This window comes from Acipenser ruthenus, chromosome 14, assembly GCF_902713425.1.
Source record: "Acipenser ruthenus chromosome 14, fAciRut3.2 maternal haplotype, whole genome shotgun sequence".
Taxonomy (NCBI): Eukaryota; Metazoa; Chordata; class Actinopteri; order Acipenseriformes; family Acipenseridae; genus Acipenser; species Acipenser ruthenus.
The window spans coordinates 23684454-23703624 of record NC_081202.1 but is presented as its reverse complement, the minus strand read 5'-3'; the positions used below and the strand labels follow the sequence as shown (position 1 = coordinate 23703624).

The following is a 19171-nucleotide window of genomic DNA, read 5'->3' as shown; positions in this document are numbered from 1 at the left end:
TGGGACTTTATGGCAAAGGAATACTGCAGCTACCAGTCTCTGCTCTAACCGAGGAGTTTAAGTGCGCCAAGGTCAGATTGGAAATGACATTAGTAGAGTCACGCGATAAATGCGTAAGGGAGGCAGCACCTGTGTTGAAAACTGGAAGAAAGTGGGCGGCAAAGAAAGCTGTGGAAGATGCAAAGGCTGCCCTTCGAATTGGTGATATCATGGGGCAAGTTCAGCATGGAAGAGGGGGTCTTGGTTTCAGTTCAACTCCTCCTACATGGCACAAGGCGGCCCCAGCTCAAAGAAGGAAGCTGGTAGTCAACGAGGTGCAAAAGCAGGAGGAGAGGATGAGGTGTATAAAGGCCATTTCCCAGGCCAAACAGGGAGAATGGATGAGATGGGAGAGTGTAGAACAACGCAAGATTGGCTGGCAAGACCTATGGTCAATGGAACAGAGCAGGATCAGTTTCCTCATCAGGTCAACATATGATGTTCTCCCATCACCACAGAACCTAAACCTCTGGGTAGGAGAGGATCCCTCATGTCCTTTGTGTTCATCACCTGCAACATTAAGGCACATTTTGACAGGATGTAAGGTGGCTCTTAGCCAAGGACGGTTTACTTGGCGCCATGACCAGGTGCTGCGATGTTTGGCCTTAGCATTGGAAGACAAGCGTAACATGACCAATAAGTTGCCACCTGTTCCATCAAAACATTACACACAAAAGACAACATTCCTCCGCCCAGGAGAGCAACCACCAAGAAAAGGTGTTAAAACCAATCCTCGCCCAGGACAACTGGAAGCTGCTAGAGACTGGAAAATGCTGGCAGATGTTGGTCAACGGCTTATTTTTCCACCTGAGATTGCCACCACTAACCTTCGACCAGATATTGTCTTGTGGTCTGGATCAGCACGCCTTGTTCACCTGGTAGAGTTAACAGTGCCATGGGAGGATGCTGTAGATGAGGCGTATGAGAGGAAGAAACTGCGGTATGCTCAACTAGCCACTGAAGCGGAACAGCGAGGATGGAGAGTTCGGGTTTACCCAGTGGAAGTGGGTTGTCGAGGATTTGTGGCACACTCTACAACCCGGTTTCTCAGAGACGTCGGATTCAGTGGCCAAGAGTTGCGTCGCACAGTGAAGAACTTATCTGAAGCAGCAGAGAGGAGCAGCAACTGGCTGTGGTTGAGACGGAAAGATTCTGGCTGGGGACAGGTAAGTAAGCTGGGCTGAGTTGAGTGGGGGACGGAGGGGGGTGATGCTGGGACGCCAGAATCACCGTCGAGCCCTCTTGAGGTGTCGTGGGCTAGTCGACGAAACACTGAGGATGGAAGGTGCCCACTTGAAAACCCCAGAGATGTACCCTACTTAGCTCAATCCAGACGGTTGTCATGCTGATGCGCTGGGGAGGCCGCACTTTGGTTGATCCCCGGAGCCAGCATCGCAGCCGTTGTGTGTGCTGATGCGCCAGGGAGGCAAAATAAGCTGATCCCTGGAGCCAGCATTACACTTCAGCCATTAACACCAGTCAGAAGGATATCTACATCATCATATGGAAGGAAACGTAAATGGATGGAGATGCATATGGATCACATTAGTTTACTGTAAAGCTACGTCTTAGTTGGTGCTTATCTTGGCGAGAGCCGAGTTCAAATCAGCATGAAGTTTTAACATCTACTCTCATGTAATGGAAATCATAATTATATATATATATATATATATATATATATATATATATATATATATATATATTCATTCTAATACTGCAGAGGAATTGCTGAAATGATCGAACATGTGTATTCACATAATGGTGGTTGAACACGACTATGATAGTGTTCTACTATTTGAAGAGATAAGAACTAAACATGCAGCAAACATGTCTATGCATTTTATACATGTAATATGGTCCTTTGCTGTTTAGATTTACCATGATTCGTGTGTTGATTAACGTGACACAGATGGGATAACTCAAGTGCGATCTTTTTCTTATTTACGATCTCATTTATCCCAAATAGTTGAAGATCTGCATTTAAATATACAGTTCTGCTGCAGTTTAGTTGTTTGTCATCAATACGGGAAAATAAACGTGAACCCCATATCTCACAAACCATTTGTGTGGCAGAAACCTGCACGTACCCAGCCATGGCCAAGCAAACATGACACATGGACAGTTTCAGGGAAACCAGTGAAAAAACAGAGCTATTTTTCCTGGAAACTGTCCCCTATTCTCCACATACTTGCAATATTCTTTCAGCATGTTCTTGATCAGTTCTAATGTGCACAACATGCTCCCAAGTAGTATAGTTAATAATTAGAGATCAAGGCAGATTGCAGGGCAGCATGTATCAATGACACAGCGCCATCTAGTGCACTAACATAGGATTTTCTGAAAGACAATAACAGTATATAAATGGGGCTGATGATCCATATTTTTGTGCCATTGAAGCATGAAGATACGTTAGTTTATCAGACATTTGTATTCCAAAGGTGACTTGTTGGCAACAGGAGGTCAGTAATACAGAATAGTGTCAGGTCCGTTTCAGTAACTTTGTAACAAACAGCCAATTAGCTTTCAGTTGCAACAAAGTAGTGTACCAAAAACCACGAACAAACGAAGTGGGGTGTTAATTTCAGGATGAGTGGAGTAAAGACACAGGATTATTTTCTTCATAACATGTTTCCAACAGTGAATGCTGTACTTTGCTGGAAACACTTATCAAGAACACTTGTTTTTGTTTAAGAACACAAACCGCTGGATATGTAGGCTACTTACAAGTTCATGTTTGTTACTACTATGCTAAATGTCATTTTTTTATGTTAACTAGAATGTTAATTGTTACAGTGATTAACTTACATTTGTATGACCTTGATTGCTGGCAGAGAACAAATGGTGTAGCCAAGGTTAAATGGAAATGCTTAACGAGAGGTTTGCACCAAATAAAACTTCCAAATGTCCTTTTAAAAAACTGCCTACAAGTATATCCATTCTTCACAAAAAAAGAATGACAGACAGCAATACTGTGAACAATTTTATTGTATTTCGCATTTCATAATTAACAGCGTGTTCCAAGTCTAGAAGAGGCATACACATTTCTTATCTGTGACATTAGTGGAAGAAAATGCTGTAATAAAATATATTATACATAACATTTATTTTGTATTAAAAGTAATACTGAAAATGTTGATTCTCATTTAAAAAACAAAACAAAAAAAAGCTCCTTTTTATTTCGAACACTGCAGCGTGATTTATTTTCAGAACTCAGATGCATCCTGCTCCTAGAAGGAACAAATGCAGAAATACACCCAGGATGCAAGTGCAGAGAAAATGAGTTACTGCACTTAGCTGCTTGGTTGCCACACAATAGGACAAGTAGAATCATCTTTAATTAGATCAATCTGTATGGCTTTCACATAAAAGCTATGCACTGTAGACAGCCACACACACACACCAATGTTTTCATTTTTAAAAATAGATGCAACCTCCATCGCTTTGCACCAACAGTATTTACTACACAATGTTTTTATTTCATACCTTGTACATATTTAAGAGAGCAATTATTTGGAATAATAATTAAAAAAAACACCACAACACTTGTGGGCCACCCTATGTGATTGATTTGGTTTTTGAATTGACTTTTGAATGCAGCCTATTAATATTTCACAGAATAATGTAAAATATCCACTTTAACAGGTCCAAGCATCAGTGCTAAATAAATACATTTACAAACTGTTTTGTCAAGACTGTACAACTTCTATCCATCATCCAAAACATGCTTATATTACAGCAAGTGTACAAACATCCACTTACCTATCCCCGTTCTCCAAACAGATCCTTAAGATGGCATAATAAAAAGTGTAACAGTATATATGCTGTACAGTACTATGTACTATTTTACACATCTTCAAAAAAATATTTTATTGAACAATTTGTAATTATGTACACAATGTTGTAAGGCATGCGTCCTGTTGCCCCCCCCCCCCCCCCCCCCACCCCCCACCCCCCACCCCCCACCCCCCACCCCACCAAAAAAAATAAAAATCACTATTCCTGTGCATTCCTCATTACACACAAAAACATCCTTCTTCATACAATACATATTCTTCATTAGGAAAACAAGTTCACAACTGGGAACGTAGTGGAAACATCATTTTAGAGTTATTACTCCATTCCTGCTTATAAAATGCATCACAATGGATGCTCCCTTAAACAAACTGCAGAACAATCCAGTTATCTGAAGTCATCTCTATGAGCTGCTTTAAAGAACTGCCAGGAATTGTAGGTTTTCAAACTCCCATTATCACTTATTATCTTTTCTGTCAGTGTCAACAGCTTAATAAAGAAGAACAAAACATGTGGTTCTGGAAAGAACATTTGTTCCAAGGACTTTTTGTTCAGTTTTGGCTCACTTTGATTTTTATTTAATTTAAACTTTTGGCTGGCACATTCTGCAGTCTCTGGCTTGTATAGAAAAGTTAAACAAAACAAAACAAAACCCACTGAAATGTCTTCTACTGGCAAGCTTGTTTATTGCTTAAAGTACCTTTAGCACACACAGTATATAGTTTTGTGTTAAGTGTCAAGACTTTGTGCATAAACTGTAGCTGCAACATAACACTGGTGTTCAAATTAAGATTTTGTTTTTGCAAACAGAATTATCCTGTTCTAAAATTGTATTCTAATACAGTGAATCAAAGGAGGCAGATAACTCTTACCTGATCGAAGACAGTGGTTCTCAAATTGGGTGACATGTCCCCTCAAGGGGAGTGCAGAATGTATCTTGGGGGGGGGGGGGGGGGGGTGAGAAGGTTCAGGAATTTTTGGTTAATAAAATTACCGTGCACATCTTAACCTATATATATTAACGAAGCAAATCTTACTGCTGACACCTCCTATCATGTTAAATTTTCTAGACGGCACTTTGCATCCAACTGTGCCTTTTATTTAAGCTTGCATATTACTGGCCAAAGTCCGCTGCCATCTGGTGAAGTATGTTTTTTGGCTTACTGTGTGGTGTGCAGATTAGTAAGAGTTGGACACAATCACTAAACTATTATTTGCAGTGGCTGGTTCGTGCAAAAGAAAGACCCCCCCCCCCCCCAAAAAAAAAAAACTAAACAAAAAAAACACATCTGTGACATACAGATAAGCCAGTGGCATGCTGTATTTTGTGGGCATATGTACATGTGCACGGGGGGGGTGGGGGGGAAAGTCAAGTACCACAGACAAGAGGAAGGGGGGCATGGTCCAAAAAGTTTGAGAATCACTGATCTAAGATACACAAGCAGGAGGACATTAGATTAGCCTGGCATCTGTTGATCGATATACTACAGCTTCAAAGTTGAGTTATCTGAATGGGCAGGTCTGCTTATCCATGTTATAGTTGTTCACATCTATTATTCTTTATTCTTGTGAATGTTTTTTTTTTTTTTTTTTTTTTTTAAAAAGGATGTCAAAGTAAATTTTGAATTTACGGCAGGCCAATCTTAAAAAAACACTACATAAGGCTTTTTAGTTTAACATAAATCAGGCAGCTTCAAAACACCTTTTCTGTCCATAACCCAACTTTCAAACCTTTGCTACTTATGGGCCACAGTGTCATCAGGTTTGGTTCAAATGAATTTAAGTTTCAACTGCAGCTGAATCAACCCCCCACTCCCCCATTCCACATTTCACTACTGAGCAAACATCAGATATTTAGTTGTTTTAAACCTTCCTTCATTAATTGACATGTAAATTGCCATGCTCAACACAAAACACAACAGAAAGAATAGGCACTCAGCTGTATTTTCTGCTTCCTGTACAAATCAATTGTATTCCATTACTGCATGTTTTGGTTGCATCATCGACTGTCAATAAGCCAACACTGCTTTGACCCTTGGAAAGCTCATTAGCACTGTATGTTAATTAGAACTCCAGGGAGAGATGCTTAGTTTTTCTCTAGCTTCAGTGCAACGTGTTACGGCTCAATTGGTATAAGACTTCCGTAATACACAGTAACACATTAGCTACTTCAGAGCAGTCATGCAGCAATAGAAAAAAGTGATGTGGTGCCTTTGAATCTTCTTGTTAAAGTTCCAATTGGAGGTACACATTAAACATTATACATAGATGCCCTCAGGGTTGAAACCAGAGGAAAGTGGGTTCTGCAGAATCCGCAGGTTGCTGGGTAGTTGTCGAGATGAGCTTGGGCGTTTCAGGGAGTTGGTCTGGGCTGTTGACTCTGCACAAAAGAAAGGAGAACAGCTCAATGTCTAAGGAGAGTTTAAGGAGACAGATCCCGGGTGTGATTAAGAATTGATACACCTGCTCACAAAAAAAAAAAAAAAAACCACACCCAAAGGAAAATCAATCTAAAGAAACATATGGAAAGATGAAATCAGGAAGGGGTGCAAAGTGTTTCTCAAAGTATTTCATCCATGACTGTAAAACACTCCGTTCCAAGTATATTAGAGTACTTTAATAGTTTATTGTATTTTCACATACATATGCATTTTACTGTGAATGGAACTGTAAAACACACAATACACACTATTGAAAGCAAAAATCACTCTCCACTTCTACCAGCAGGTGTCACTAGGAGGCTGTGCTGTGGTGTATGAGAAAGTTTATGATACAGCAGTAGTGAAAATGTGCAGAAATGTCACTTGAAGCTTCAGCCTTTAAAAACACACACAAAAAAGTACTATTTCATATACCATAATTTTGTCTTTCCTATTCTGCTTGGTAGCTTTTGGTTCTTCTCAGACTGGACCATTGTAGGTTATCAAGAGGTGAAATGGATACATGTTTATACACTTTAGGAAACTCCTGCCTAATCAAATCCTGTACTTCCTTCCTGTTGCTGTAGAAAGTAATTTAGCCCAGGGTCAGATGGTGAGTCAGTGACCAAGTCTGAGCTCAACACTATATAAACAATTCATAACACCAACTTATCACACAGTTTCTCTGGCTTAATATTGATACAAAAACAAAAGGAAAAAAAAGTATTGATAATATATAGCTCTTTATAAATAAATAAAAGGATGGCTAGTTCAAACAAACAGCACAGTCAAAGCTGGTAGCCTCATTATGGAAGAAGCACTTTCATTACTTTCAAAACATACCTTGCTGTATAGGTACATTTACAAAAAAAAGTTAATTTAAATTATGGGATCCTCGAGTGAAACACAGGACTATGAAGTTGTTTACTCAAAGTACGAGTCATGCTGAAACTAAAAGCTATATAATATGGGGGTGGTTTCATCTGTCTGGAAATGGAAGCAGTAAGGGTGCAGCTGACAGCATACCGTTCCCCAGCTCCAGCAGGGCAGGCTCCTCCTCAGTGGACTCTGCTGGCAGCACTGTGACCTTGGTTCCTGTCTGCTGGATGAACTGCTGTAGGTTCACTTGCCTCAGCTCCTTGGTGAGCTGTTCCAGTTCCTGTTCTTTCTCCTGAGGGGGCGATTCAGAGCAGGGGGAGACATGAATACTAATACAGCTGTGACCCAGAATGCTTACGACTCCTGAAAACCCTGGGTATGTACAATGTGGAAGATATGTTAGAACAAAAGTAAGACAACACATTGCAAGAACTGCAGTGCAAGACATTTTCATTGTTATGGAGAACACATTCTGTGTGTTCTTTTGTTGAATTAATTATTTTGTTTGTGTAAAAACTGTATCATGGAGCAAAGAAAATGGAAAGTGGCAGCTGACAGTGGAATTTAAGAGTCCTGGTATGTTTTAGCATGTTACTGTGTTATTCATACAACATTATGAAACAAGCAGCACATGGCTACTCTATACCAACAGGCCAGGTGCCTTCAGCACAGTTTGACGTTAACAAACTAAATGGTTGTCTGGTGCGAGTTACAAAAAAAATAAATATCAAACAATATATTCTATATACACTATTGTGGAAATTAATCCTTTCACTCTGGGGGCTATTTTTAGGGGTTATAACAAATATGTTTTATTGTGACATGGTAGTGGTCTGGTTAATTGATAATTCGTACAATATACTTCTGGATAATAGAATTTGTACTGTAGTGTAACAAAAATATATAAATCTTATTGTTTGGTTTGAGACAGGACTCCTGTCTATTTGCACACGTTATACATTATTACATAATGTGATCGGACTCCAGAGCAGTTTGGTTCATTAATTTCAATAAGTCTTGGCAGATAAATTTTAAGAGCTCGGAAAGTCAGTCTCAATCTGCCAAATATGACTATGCGATTTGGACAAACAAAAAAAATGGTCTCAGGAGGTTTAAGAAATTCTTATGAATTAAAAGCAAGACAACTTCAGAGCTGCAAAATCTCCGCAAAACAGTTAACCTTCAAAAGGGCCAGGTAGGATATCCATTAAGTCACAATTTTCTAACTGTAGTTTTATTAGAAAAGCTTAGTTTTTGGTTGTTAAAAAGCCCAAGCAACAAAAGTAAATACAGTAAAGCAGTCATTTGAAGTAGTTTATCTCTCAATGTTAACATCTAGTTTTTACCTGCAATCTTTTGGCAGCCTGACCCAAAGACCTCTCAACAGCCCTACAGCCGTTCTCCAGCCTGGCAGTGTTCTGGCTCTGGATATCAAGCTCTCCTTTGACTTTGAGAATCTTGGCCTTTACTTCCTCCTCATTGACCTGCTGAGTCACCTGTATTTCCTGCTGGAGCTTCTCGGCTTCGATGCCCGCCTCCATGCTCTGCATCTTGGCCATGTACTCCCGAAGCTTGTCCTCACACTCCTGGATCCTCTGTTTCAACTCCTGCAGCTGTTCCTTCAGCTGCTTCTCATTTTCCTGCTCTATCTGCAGCTCGTTCTGCCAGAATTCCTCTTCCACGATCTGCACCTCGTTCTTCTTCACCCTCTTCTCCAGCCTCATGATCTCTTCCTCTAGACCATTGTTATTCCTCTCAGCCCAGAAACGCAGCTCCACCTCGTGGCTCTCCAGCTGTCTCTCCAGGGCCTGCAGCTTCTCCTTCTGGAGATGAACCAACTTGCTCAGCTCCTCGGTTCCGACCTTGGAGGAGTTATTGTTCAACACTTTCTGCTTCATCTCGGTGTCTTTGCTCTTTCCAAATATGTCCATCAGTCCTTTGGCACCTCCAGTAAAAGTTAACGATTTCCGTTTGGGCTCCTTCCTTTTCAGCGACTTGTCGTTCTGAGGTCTGAGCTTGGCTAAGGGTGGGAGGCTCTGCCTGTACAAAGTCCTCTCCGGTATGCGTGCCATGCTGTCAGAGGTAGGCCTCTCGCTCAGGGAAGGTCCAGTTCGCTTCAGGATTAGTTGCACGTCGCTGGCGTACTGTCCCCATTTATTCAGGGAGATGATGGGGTTCTCATGTGGGGCCAAGTGTCTCTCTGTGTCCCTCCATTTCTCGATCAGAGTGTACCTTCCAGTCCGACCTGTGGGAAACAAAATAATAATCATAGGCACACAAACAAAAATAGTTAAATTTTAACCAACACATTGCAATTGGGGAAAATAAAAAAACATTTTCTGCTTTAAAACAGTTGTATATCTCTACACACACTCAATCTGTAGTTTGACAATGTGCTTCCCTTATTTTCTTCCACTGCTGCTTGCCAATTAATCAAATCTAACTAGTCACGTACCAGGAGAGAGAATGTAGATTTGTGCTTGGAATACTGTTGTCATCATTGCCAAATATAACTAACAATCACCATTTCCCCCCCTTTGAATGCAACATGAATGCAAAACTGCTTTCCAAAAAATAACACAATAGCAGTCACTTATTATTATGTCTCTTCTACATAAATTTAGGTTTACAGCATACAGTGTGAATCAGGTCAGCAGAGGGAGATGTATAGATATGGTTCTTCAATGTGCAAGATAGATAATACATCAAATGTAGCAACATTTTCAGGCAGTGGCAGCTTGGGTGCTGCTTCGATTGTGGGGCACGTTTTCAACTAAGAGAGATTTAAAGAAAATGATTTCCATGACCACCAGCTGATGCCAAGTGATTTTCGGTCTGTCAGCGCTGATCCTTCACTCTTTACTTACTTGAAAAGATCTATTACTGCTGGTTCACTGGCATTTTGCCATCTTGCTTTATGTCAGGCACTGACGCATCAGAACTAAACATAGGTTGTCATTTCCAACAAGACCAAATGAAGCACAATATTAAAAGAAAGGGCATATTGTGCAGTGTGCTCACCACAGGACAACAGCCTCTACTTGTCGTGTTCTATAGGAGATCAACTAAGCAAACCCCACGACTGCAACACCATTATAAAAATCTGAAACAGACCATGTCTCCCTGCTGAAGCCGCACAGCAGGACTCCTTCCAAACCTCAGAGTAAATTAGAAAAATGCAATGCTCCTAACAAAGGTAATTTGCGTTAATGCTGAAATGGTGTCTTTCTATACACACTTAATTAGGTACAAAATGTTTTAAGAAGTCTGGTAGGTGATATTTTCTTCACCAGATGGCACTTTACATACAAGCCACTTGTACCAGACAACTATTGGAAGCAGCAGCACATTACATTGAACAGTATATCTGGATTTATCAGAATATATAGTGTTACTGTATAGGCGACTACTATAATGACCCCCCGCCCCATAAATATAAAACACTAAAATGGTGGTAAACACAAAATGTATGTATACATAGAAAATAATGTTATAAGTCCATGTATAAGAAGGCCACCTATCTTTAAAGACTACCCTTGAGTAGTCATGATAACACTGTATTATTAGATTAAAAAAAGCAAATATTATTTTATTTGGATACTGCTATAGAGTGTCAGTCAAAAACATATCAACTGAATTCTAAACAGAATGTATTTTCTATAAAATAAATAAAACAAAACATTTATTACTAACACCTGAGAGGCATTATCGTGGTACTAGATTTGTCTTCAACTTAAAATACTTTTTTTTAAATTGATTTTTATTGAGAGTCAGCTGTAACCATCTGCTCCTCAAAGATCATTAATAAGAAGCAGTGTGTCCCTGACCAAGATCCTGGATTTGTTAGAGTTGATTGGCTGGTATGATTCTTGAACACGCTTGCTGGTGGTGCTTTTACACCTTGTCTTTTCCTTGCTGTCAATTTGAGTCACTCATTTGGCAGGAGTGGTTCGACGGCTAAACAATGGAACAGTTTTCTGCCTGTCCTCAGAGGTGAACAACAGGGTCTAATCCCAAGAACTCAACAAGGGTTTGAGTGAAACTGGAGTCATGCTGAGGAAGGAAAGCAATGTCCTTTATTACGTGACCAAACAAAATGTACAGTGAAACTCTACTACTACTACTACTTGAGACCAGTGGTTTGTAAATTAAGATTACTTTGGGAAAAAAAAAATTGTTTATCAAAAATTGTCAATATAGTATTTCAAAGAAATAAATAATTGCATTACAAGACATGCTTCTTTGAATATATAATGCAAAGTGCTTTAAATACCAGAGATTGCATTTTCTCTATGAACACAGGGCAGATGAGCACAGGTTATGAAGGAGCCATTTATAAGACTTAAGTTTGGTTAAATCAAGCTTTTAATGAACACTAAATCACGCAAAACCTGACATCTTATTTTGAATTAAAATGGTAATACTGTAACCCCAAAAAAATGTTCAATAAAAATGCTTAGGCTGTTTTTAATTTACAAATGTATTTTACTTAGAAATCAGAAGAACCAAATTGGAAAGAACCAGTACAAAACAGATTTAAATGTTACAGAAAAAAGGTTTTACTGAATTGGTTGCGTGCAACTTTTTCACCACAACTTTGTCAAAGATGTTCAGAATTGTGAGACGTCAGTTCTGGAAACATACTAGGAAACTCGCATAATAAAAGATTTGAAAAATTCAAAAAGGACAATACAAATAATATTTAATACTAATACAGAGAATAGAAACACACATGCACAGTAAGTGTACAGAATGATTATCATGTTGGTCGAGTGATAGCTCTGGTTTAGGTCATGGAATTTGCTTTTCCGCTGCTGGTTACATTATCGTATCTGAAGTGATTCTGCCTTGTTTTTATCCTTTTGCACTGGAAACTAGGCCTGAAAAGAAACCCATAAAGAGGCTGTGGTTATGGCATGGAAGCCTGCTCCCATGGGGCTGGAGGAAACTGGCTTCACAAGCACACAGACACTGGTATTTAGGAAATTAAGAATGGGTTTGAATAACAGGAAATAGATGCAGAGCTTGCAAATCAGAAATGGAAAATACCACTCTCAAGCAATAGCATGTTGTAGTTTCGTCCAGAGTCAAACTCCCCAGGAACATCCACTCTCCGAAGAGCATCTACATATAACCCCCTAATCTTATTCTTTTTACTCAAAGCTGAAATCTGAAAGATTATTCTCTATACATCAGACAAGGAAAAACAATAAGGACACTGACTGAGCTAAGGCAGATAAATATCAGATCTCCAAAAACATTCTTACCAATAGCTTGAGCAAGAGCAATCACCACCTCCTGGCAGGTTGTGGCTTCAGTTACTCCACAGACGATTCTCTGGACCCCATCTACCCATACTTTCAACTCCATGATGTACCATTAGATTAACCAAGTGCTGCCAAACTTCAACTTTTCAGGGACCACATGTCATTCCTCCATGCCAGGGGACTGTGGGAAGAGCTGCTTCTCTAGCATCCTGCAACTACAGCAAATAATAAAAAAAAATGTTACATGTTATTGCACAAGTATAAAACCAGTGACCACTATAGACTTGCTTGCACTGGACAGCATGTTCTAATAGAACTAGTAAATGGCTTAACAGCGGTTAGCACACAATGCCTTTGCTATGCAAATGAATATTTCCAAACCCCTGCTGCTGGGCTATCCTGTGGCAAACTGACAATAACTCCATTGGTTTGTTAATAGGAAACATAGCCGTGTCAAATAACTCTGGCTGTAGGGAGGATGGACATTTCCAGAACCAACAGCAAACTATGCAAGTTCAGCTTGACCAGTTTCAGTGGCAATGTTGCTTGAGCAGCACTGGAACATGGATTAAGAGAGAGAGATGATAAAGATGATCTTGGACTATAAGCACACTCCAAATAACACACTAACAACCTGCCATGCAAACATGAATTCTGTGCTTTTCATTTATTCAAGATTAATTTTTCTGTAAATGACGTACTTCATTACCAAGAGCACAGATACAATTCCAATAATAAATCACTCCAAAAATAGTTTCTGTAAGTCGTCTTGGATAAAGGCGTTTGCTAAATAAACAAAGTATTATTAGGCAAAATAAGCTGATCCCTGGAGCCAGCATTACACTTCAGCCATTAACACCAGACAGAAGGATATCTACATCATCATATGGAAGGAAACGCAAATGGATGGAGACGCATATGGATCACATTAGTTTACTGTAAAGCTACGTCTTAGTTGGTGCTTATCTTGGCGAGAGCCGAGTTCAAATCAGCATGAAGTTTTAACATCTACTCTCGTGTAATGGAAATCATTTTATTATTATTATTATTATTATTATTATTATTATTATTATTATTATTATTATTATTATTATTATTATTATAATGCAATTCTATGGTCTAAAGAAAAATGTTTCCAGTTTCAAGGAATGTGATCTATACAAGGTTTCATAACATTTAATAATATATATATTATATATGGATAAGGGCGTCTGCTAAGAAATAAATAATCATTATATATATATATATATATATATATATATATATATATATATATATATATATATATTTTATTTTATTTTATTATTTCTAATATTAGAACTTAAGGCGTAATTAAAGTGTTTATTCACAATTGAACTGAACACTTTTATACTATCAATTAGTGGCAGCACAGTAAAGTTCTTATAAAAAAAAGGGGGGGGGGGGGGGGGGTCAGAAAATAAAACCTTTCTTCTAGAAAAATATCCCTACTACCAATAGAACTTCACTTTAATGATCAACAATATCCTCCCAAAAAAGCCTGAATGTCTATTTTCATAAAAAAAATGAAAATCTTCTCAGGGGGTTAGTGGCTGGTGAGAGCAGACACATCCATTGATCCTGCTGATGGAAGCACTCACACTCTGGCAAATTAATAAACACAGCTGTTCATCACATGCCTTACCTTGTTTATAGAATAGCCTCAAACAAACAATCCTTGCCAAATTCCAAGCACAGCCATAAGGAATTTCATTAGCTTAGAACCTGCTGACTGTGGCACATTTTTAGCATCAACGTCCAGCTCCCCCCTCAGCCAATCATTTTTATACATGTTAAACAGTGCTGCTGTCACTCACTGCTGTTCATATATATTCAACAGGACAGTTTTTCCTTGTATGTATTGTTCACATGTATACTAAAAAAAATTAACAAAAATACAAATAAATAAAAACAAGTGGGTGCCTCTTAGTACGGAAGCGGTGCTCTCCCTGCCCAAGAGCAGTGGGGGGGGGGGGGGGGGGGGGGGATGCACGATGCACGATGCACCCCCCCCCCACGAGAAGAACATATGTGCAGACACGCCCAGGACTGCATTTCATAAACACTGCATAACAACAAATTCTTTGCATACTGCATTGCCTTCATTCTGATGTTATTCCATAGACAGCTTGGAACATTTCAGTGAGCAATAGAGGATACATCATGGACGTTCATGGAGTATTGTAGTGGTTTCACAAATGAAGATAGTCGAATGGGTGAAATAACCACATCACGACAAAAGCTTGTATCGGTTATTAAATACATTTTTGTTTGGGGGTTCTGTATATAAAAAAAAATGTGGCACTGGCATATATCAATTACTAATGAATATAATCCTACTTAAAATGTATCGGCACAGACTGCTATTTTTAGCATACACAAGAATACACAGCATATGGAATGTGTAGCCAGCTGGTATGATGTAAATATACCTATGACCTCAGCAGATCACAATGGTTGCCATCTAAGTCTTCTGGCTTCAGTCTCTCATTAGGTCATCCATTGCATTCCTAAATAAACAACATCTTAGAATTGTACTGCACCAAAAAAACAAACAAACAAACAAAAAAAACACACAACACACACACACACATTAATTCCATCATTCAGCAGCTTTCAGAAACCAAGATCATCAAGGGTTATTTGGGAAAGCCAGCACTCAAAAGATGGAAGACAACCCAGTTTTGGCAATTAGGTCTGACAGAATTGATCTTAAATTCTCATATATCATTTTCCATTGCAAAATCATTTCTAAAATGTGTAAACATTAAAATGAAAAGACAAATACAAACTGGGGCCACTTTCAAAACCCTATTCTAATCAAGTAAGCTCTATTAGAAGCATTTATATAGTTTACAACTCCAATGATGAAGATTACCTTGGACAATAAGGGGGACAGAGTAGCTATTTAAACATAAAATCATCATTTACCACTCGGGGGTAAAAGTAATTTTCTAAATGGTTTGACAAATATCTGGAAAAGCTTCGCGACAGGCAATCAGCCTTCAGTGGGAAGTTAAACATAAAACAGAGCCTGTTCCAGCTGCCTGTGCCTGGTTGCCCTCCTTTTCTGACCAAGTCTGTATCTCGTGGTGCACTAAATCTGTCTCGAGTTCTTTTATTATCCACCGTTGCCAGGCACTGAAGTACTGATGGCATTCAAGCAGCGTGCACTTGGATGCAAGATTATGCACCTTGAATACCTCCAGTATGGTGTCTGAAATTCCTTTCCCAAGTCTGTGCAGATTCTCAGGGCAAGCGCAGAGATTCAGAACACAAGGGGTGACATGGATCTGCCCTTCATTATTAAACCTACTCACAGCTACTAGGTTAACTAGGGAGAAAACAGCCAACATGTCCAAGCAAAGTTTAAGCACACGACATGTGGTACTGCAGTGTATCAAGCCCATCTACAGCATAATGTCCTAATAATAGTAAAAGGCAAAGGTATGTTGTAAGTTACACAAATTAATCCCACACCGATGTGAGAAAAAGCATCACCTGCCCAATTAATCGGAGTCCAAAAGTAACGTACCAGAACGTCCATATCAACTTTCACCACGATCAGATGCGTGATCTACCCACATGCACTGTACAGAGGACTTAGTAGGGAATTCCCTGCAATACATTTCCACATTAAAAATACAAGGTATTTGAAGTAGCATAAGAAAATCAGAAGCCATGTCTGTAGCCCACTTTAACAATAAGCAGTCGTCAAAAAATGTGCGTTACCATTAGTTTAATTTTACATGTATTTCTTTAGGTATGCTACAGTACATCCTCCTTAATATCTCTGCATACCCTGAGAACTTTCTTTCCTTTGGAAACTTTTGTTAAAAGACATTCAATTGCTTTCAGCTTTAAAAGACCTCTGCCCCAATTCGCCAGAATTTGTATTCTGTTTTCTGAAAATACCTGTTTTTGCATTTCAGCCCCAAACCAACATTCATAAAAGTTGTAAAAACCCATTGCATAAGAGGACAAAATGATACAGTAACGATGGAACATAATTGGAGAATATGAGGCCTGGTTAAAAAGATTGAAATAGTTAAAAACAGACCAGCTGAAGACCACCGACTCCAATAAAAATGGTGGTAAACCCTCATGATACAAGAATGATAACAATATAACTTGGGTGTCCCCTTACCCACTGTGCTACACTCCCAAGTCTCTCCTGAAGGGGCTGGCAAAGGTAACATGGTAATTGTTTTCTCTGTCACTAAGTAATTAAAACATTCCTATCCACCAGAAAACAAATGCAAGCAAAACACAAAAAAACTTGCAGTTCATGTTAAATCACTGGATTCCAGCATCCAGGTAACACGCCTGTTACAAACCCATATGAAATCTTACAGATGCCAGACAATAATTCATGCATGATGCAAAGAAAAAAAAAAAAAAAAAAAAAAGGTGAGAGAGACCAAAGTCACCAGTGCATTTAAACTTAAGTTATCTTGTCTCAGAAGTAAGAGGCTGAACCCTTATAAAAGTTAACCATAGTAAAAGCACAGCAAAGTGTAATAAAACATGGTGAAAGAACAGCAAGGTATGATAAAGTGTATTAATAAACATGGCAAACCAGGGTATACTATGGGTACATATAGTTTTTGTAGTATTGAAGTGTTCAGAACAAAATCTACATTTAAAACATCTTAAATTCCACAAGGTCAAACTTTTTTTCTCAAAATGTATTGCACTGATGGTTTCACATAAAGTACTACATTCATTAACTACGGCGTATTTAAAGTGCCAATTTAAGGGGTTGTGCACGTTTCAAAATAACAGGGGGATTCGTGAAGAATGGGATGTTAATTGTGCTTTTGCCCTACAGCACAAAGACAGGGCAGATCTCTGCCAGCAGATCTCCAACGTCTCAAAAGCATGGACTGCATGTCGCTTGTTAATGTACTGGACTGATAATGTGTCATTGTGTTCTAATGGTGCCATGTTGCAAGCAACCTGTCTGGAGGTTTTTTCTAGAGCTCACAGAGCTGCACCACGGTCTGAACCTTGAACTGGATGGAGAGAGGGTTACCTCAAAGAAAGGAAACTCCAGTAATGTCAAGAAAAATAGAAACTTCAAGAGCTCAGGGTTTGTAAGGGGTCTGGAGTTTTAACTGAGAGAATTAACTGTGCAAGATGATATCAGTGCACATCTGAACCCCAGCAGTTTACCCAGGGGTTATATTGTTTCCATGTGTGAGCTGCACTACGTGGGCCGATTAGAGCTCTGCTGACAACCAGCAATATAATACCAAGCTGCAGAAACCTCAAATAGACCTAGTGCCCTAATCCACTGCCAGCCACACAATGGCTGCTGCACACTGTCAAAACACACTGCAAGAATAACAGGCAGAGGAAATCTGCAGGAAAAAAAGAGCAGATTGTAGTCCTGGCTGAAATGTTACTGTAGATTTATTTAACACTTAATTTATTTTTAAATCAAAGCTTTAAAAGGACAACTTCCCTCAGCCATATAACTTACTAAAATAATAATAATAATAATAATAATAATAATAATAATAATAATAATAATAATAATAATAATAATAATAATAATAATAATAGACTACACAGACAATGCTATTTTTCACTGAACCACCTAAATCTGCTCCAGCTTGTTGCCGTAACCACCCACCACATACTAAAGGGTTTTGCAGTTGTTATACGTTTGTTTGTTACTACTGGATTCTCAGGTAGTTATCATATTTGCCCAAGAACAGAAAGAAAAGATGTACAAGTATTGGATGAACTATATATTTGTGATTGGTTGCCTGTCGAGATAAGCTCTTGAATGTGTCCTTTCGTTTCTAGTGTGGTGTGAGAAGCAAACCAATAGAAACTACACTACAAAGAAGTATTACATTTAAATCCAAAGATTATCAATGAAAAAAGATACATCAATTGATTGGAAAAAGAATAACAAAAGAAAAACAGAAACCCAGTACACTATTATAATCAAATTGTTGGCTTTAGTTCTTGAAAAAAATACCTCAAGTGTTAAGAGGGGAAAGTTAAAAAAAAATAATAATAAAAATACATACAAAAATAAAAAATAAAAAAACACGATTAGGTCAAAACGAAGGAGGACGTACTGCATTAATGCATATTTATATAACTGACCTCCCTCCAGGCAATGACTAATAAAACCAGCCACCCACTTTGAAACATGCAGACATGATAGGAGTTGTTCAATCCAACAAACAGGACAAATCTCTCATAAAAAGTAGTTTAATACAAATAGTAATAATGGTTAATATAAAAACACATGTTTATAATGTACATCAGTTTCATACACTTCTTAATATATACAGTGCCTTGCAAAAGTATTCAGACCCCTGACCAATTCTCTCATATTACTGAATTACAAATGGTACATTGAAATTTCGTTCTGTTTGATATTTTATTTTAAAACGCTGAAACTCAAAATCAATTACCTACAGATATCTACATTCTTTAGACACATATTGAAACATTCCATTGTCTGGGGTTTGTGCGCTGCTGTGGTGAAGTGTTCTCACTTCTACCTGCCATACCCAAAAGTAATCTGTCCTTCATGCTGCAGCAAGCAAGTGGGGCTAGTATTCAGATATTCTGAAAGCTTTTCTTAGGACAGGGAGAAACAAAACTAATAATAAAATGTACCTTTGACGATCGGAGACTCTTAAATCTGTAATGTCCAACAACAACCATGTTCAATAAAGTACAATAGGATCTATGGGTGACTTAACTACATTATTTCATACCCTTCTGTGA

At 38.6% G+C, this 19171-nt stretch overlaps 1 protein-coding gene across 2 annotated transcripts in view; it reads right to left on the bottom strand.

The window, feature by feature from the left end:
- Positions 1-4493: 4493 nt before the first annotated feature.
- LOC117419360 (ras association domain-containing protein 8-like) overlaps positions 4494-19171 on the bottom strand; it is a 39239-nt gene continuing 24561 nt past the window's right edge. Inside the window, exons 1-5 of one of the 2 annotated variants that reach the window (XM_058986171.1) lie at positions 14848-14866; positions 12398-12612; positions 8477-9375; positions 7278-7422; positions 4494-6211 (exon numbers count right to left, since the gene is read on the bottom strand). In XM_058986171.1, the coding sequence (XP_058842154.1) occupies positions 6090-6211; positions 7278-7422; positions 8477-9375; positions 12398-12500 (1269 nt within the window). In that variant the 5' untranslated portion in view covers positions 12501-12612; positions 14848-14866 and the 3' untranslated portion in view covers positions 4494-6089. Of the gene's footprint in view, positions 6212-7277; positions 7423-8476; positions 9376-12397; positions 12613-14847; positions 14867-19171 lie in introns of those variants that run through there. The other variant, XM_034032050.3, reaches the window with a different exon arrangement.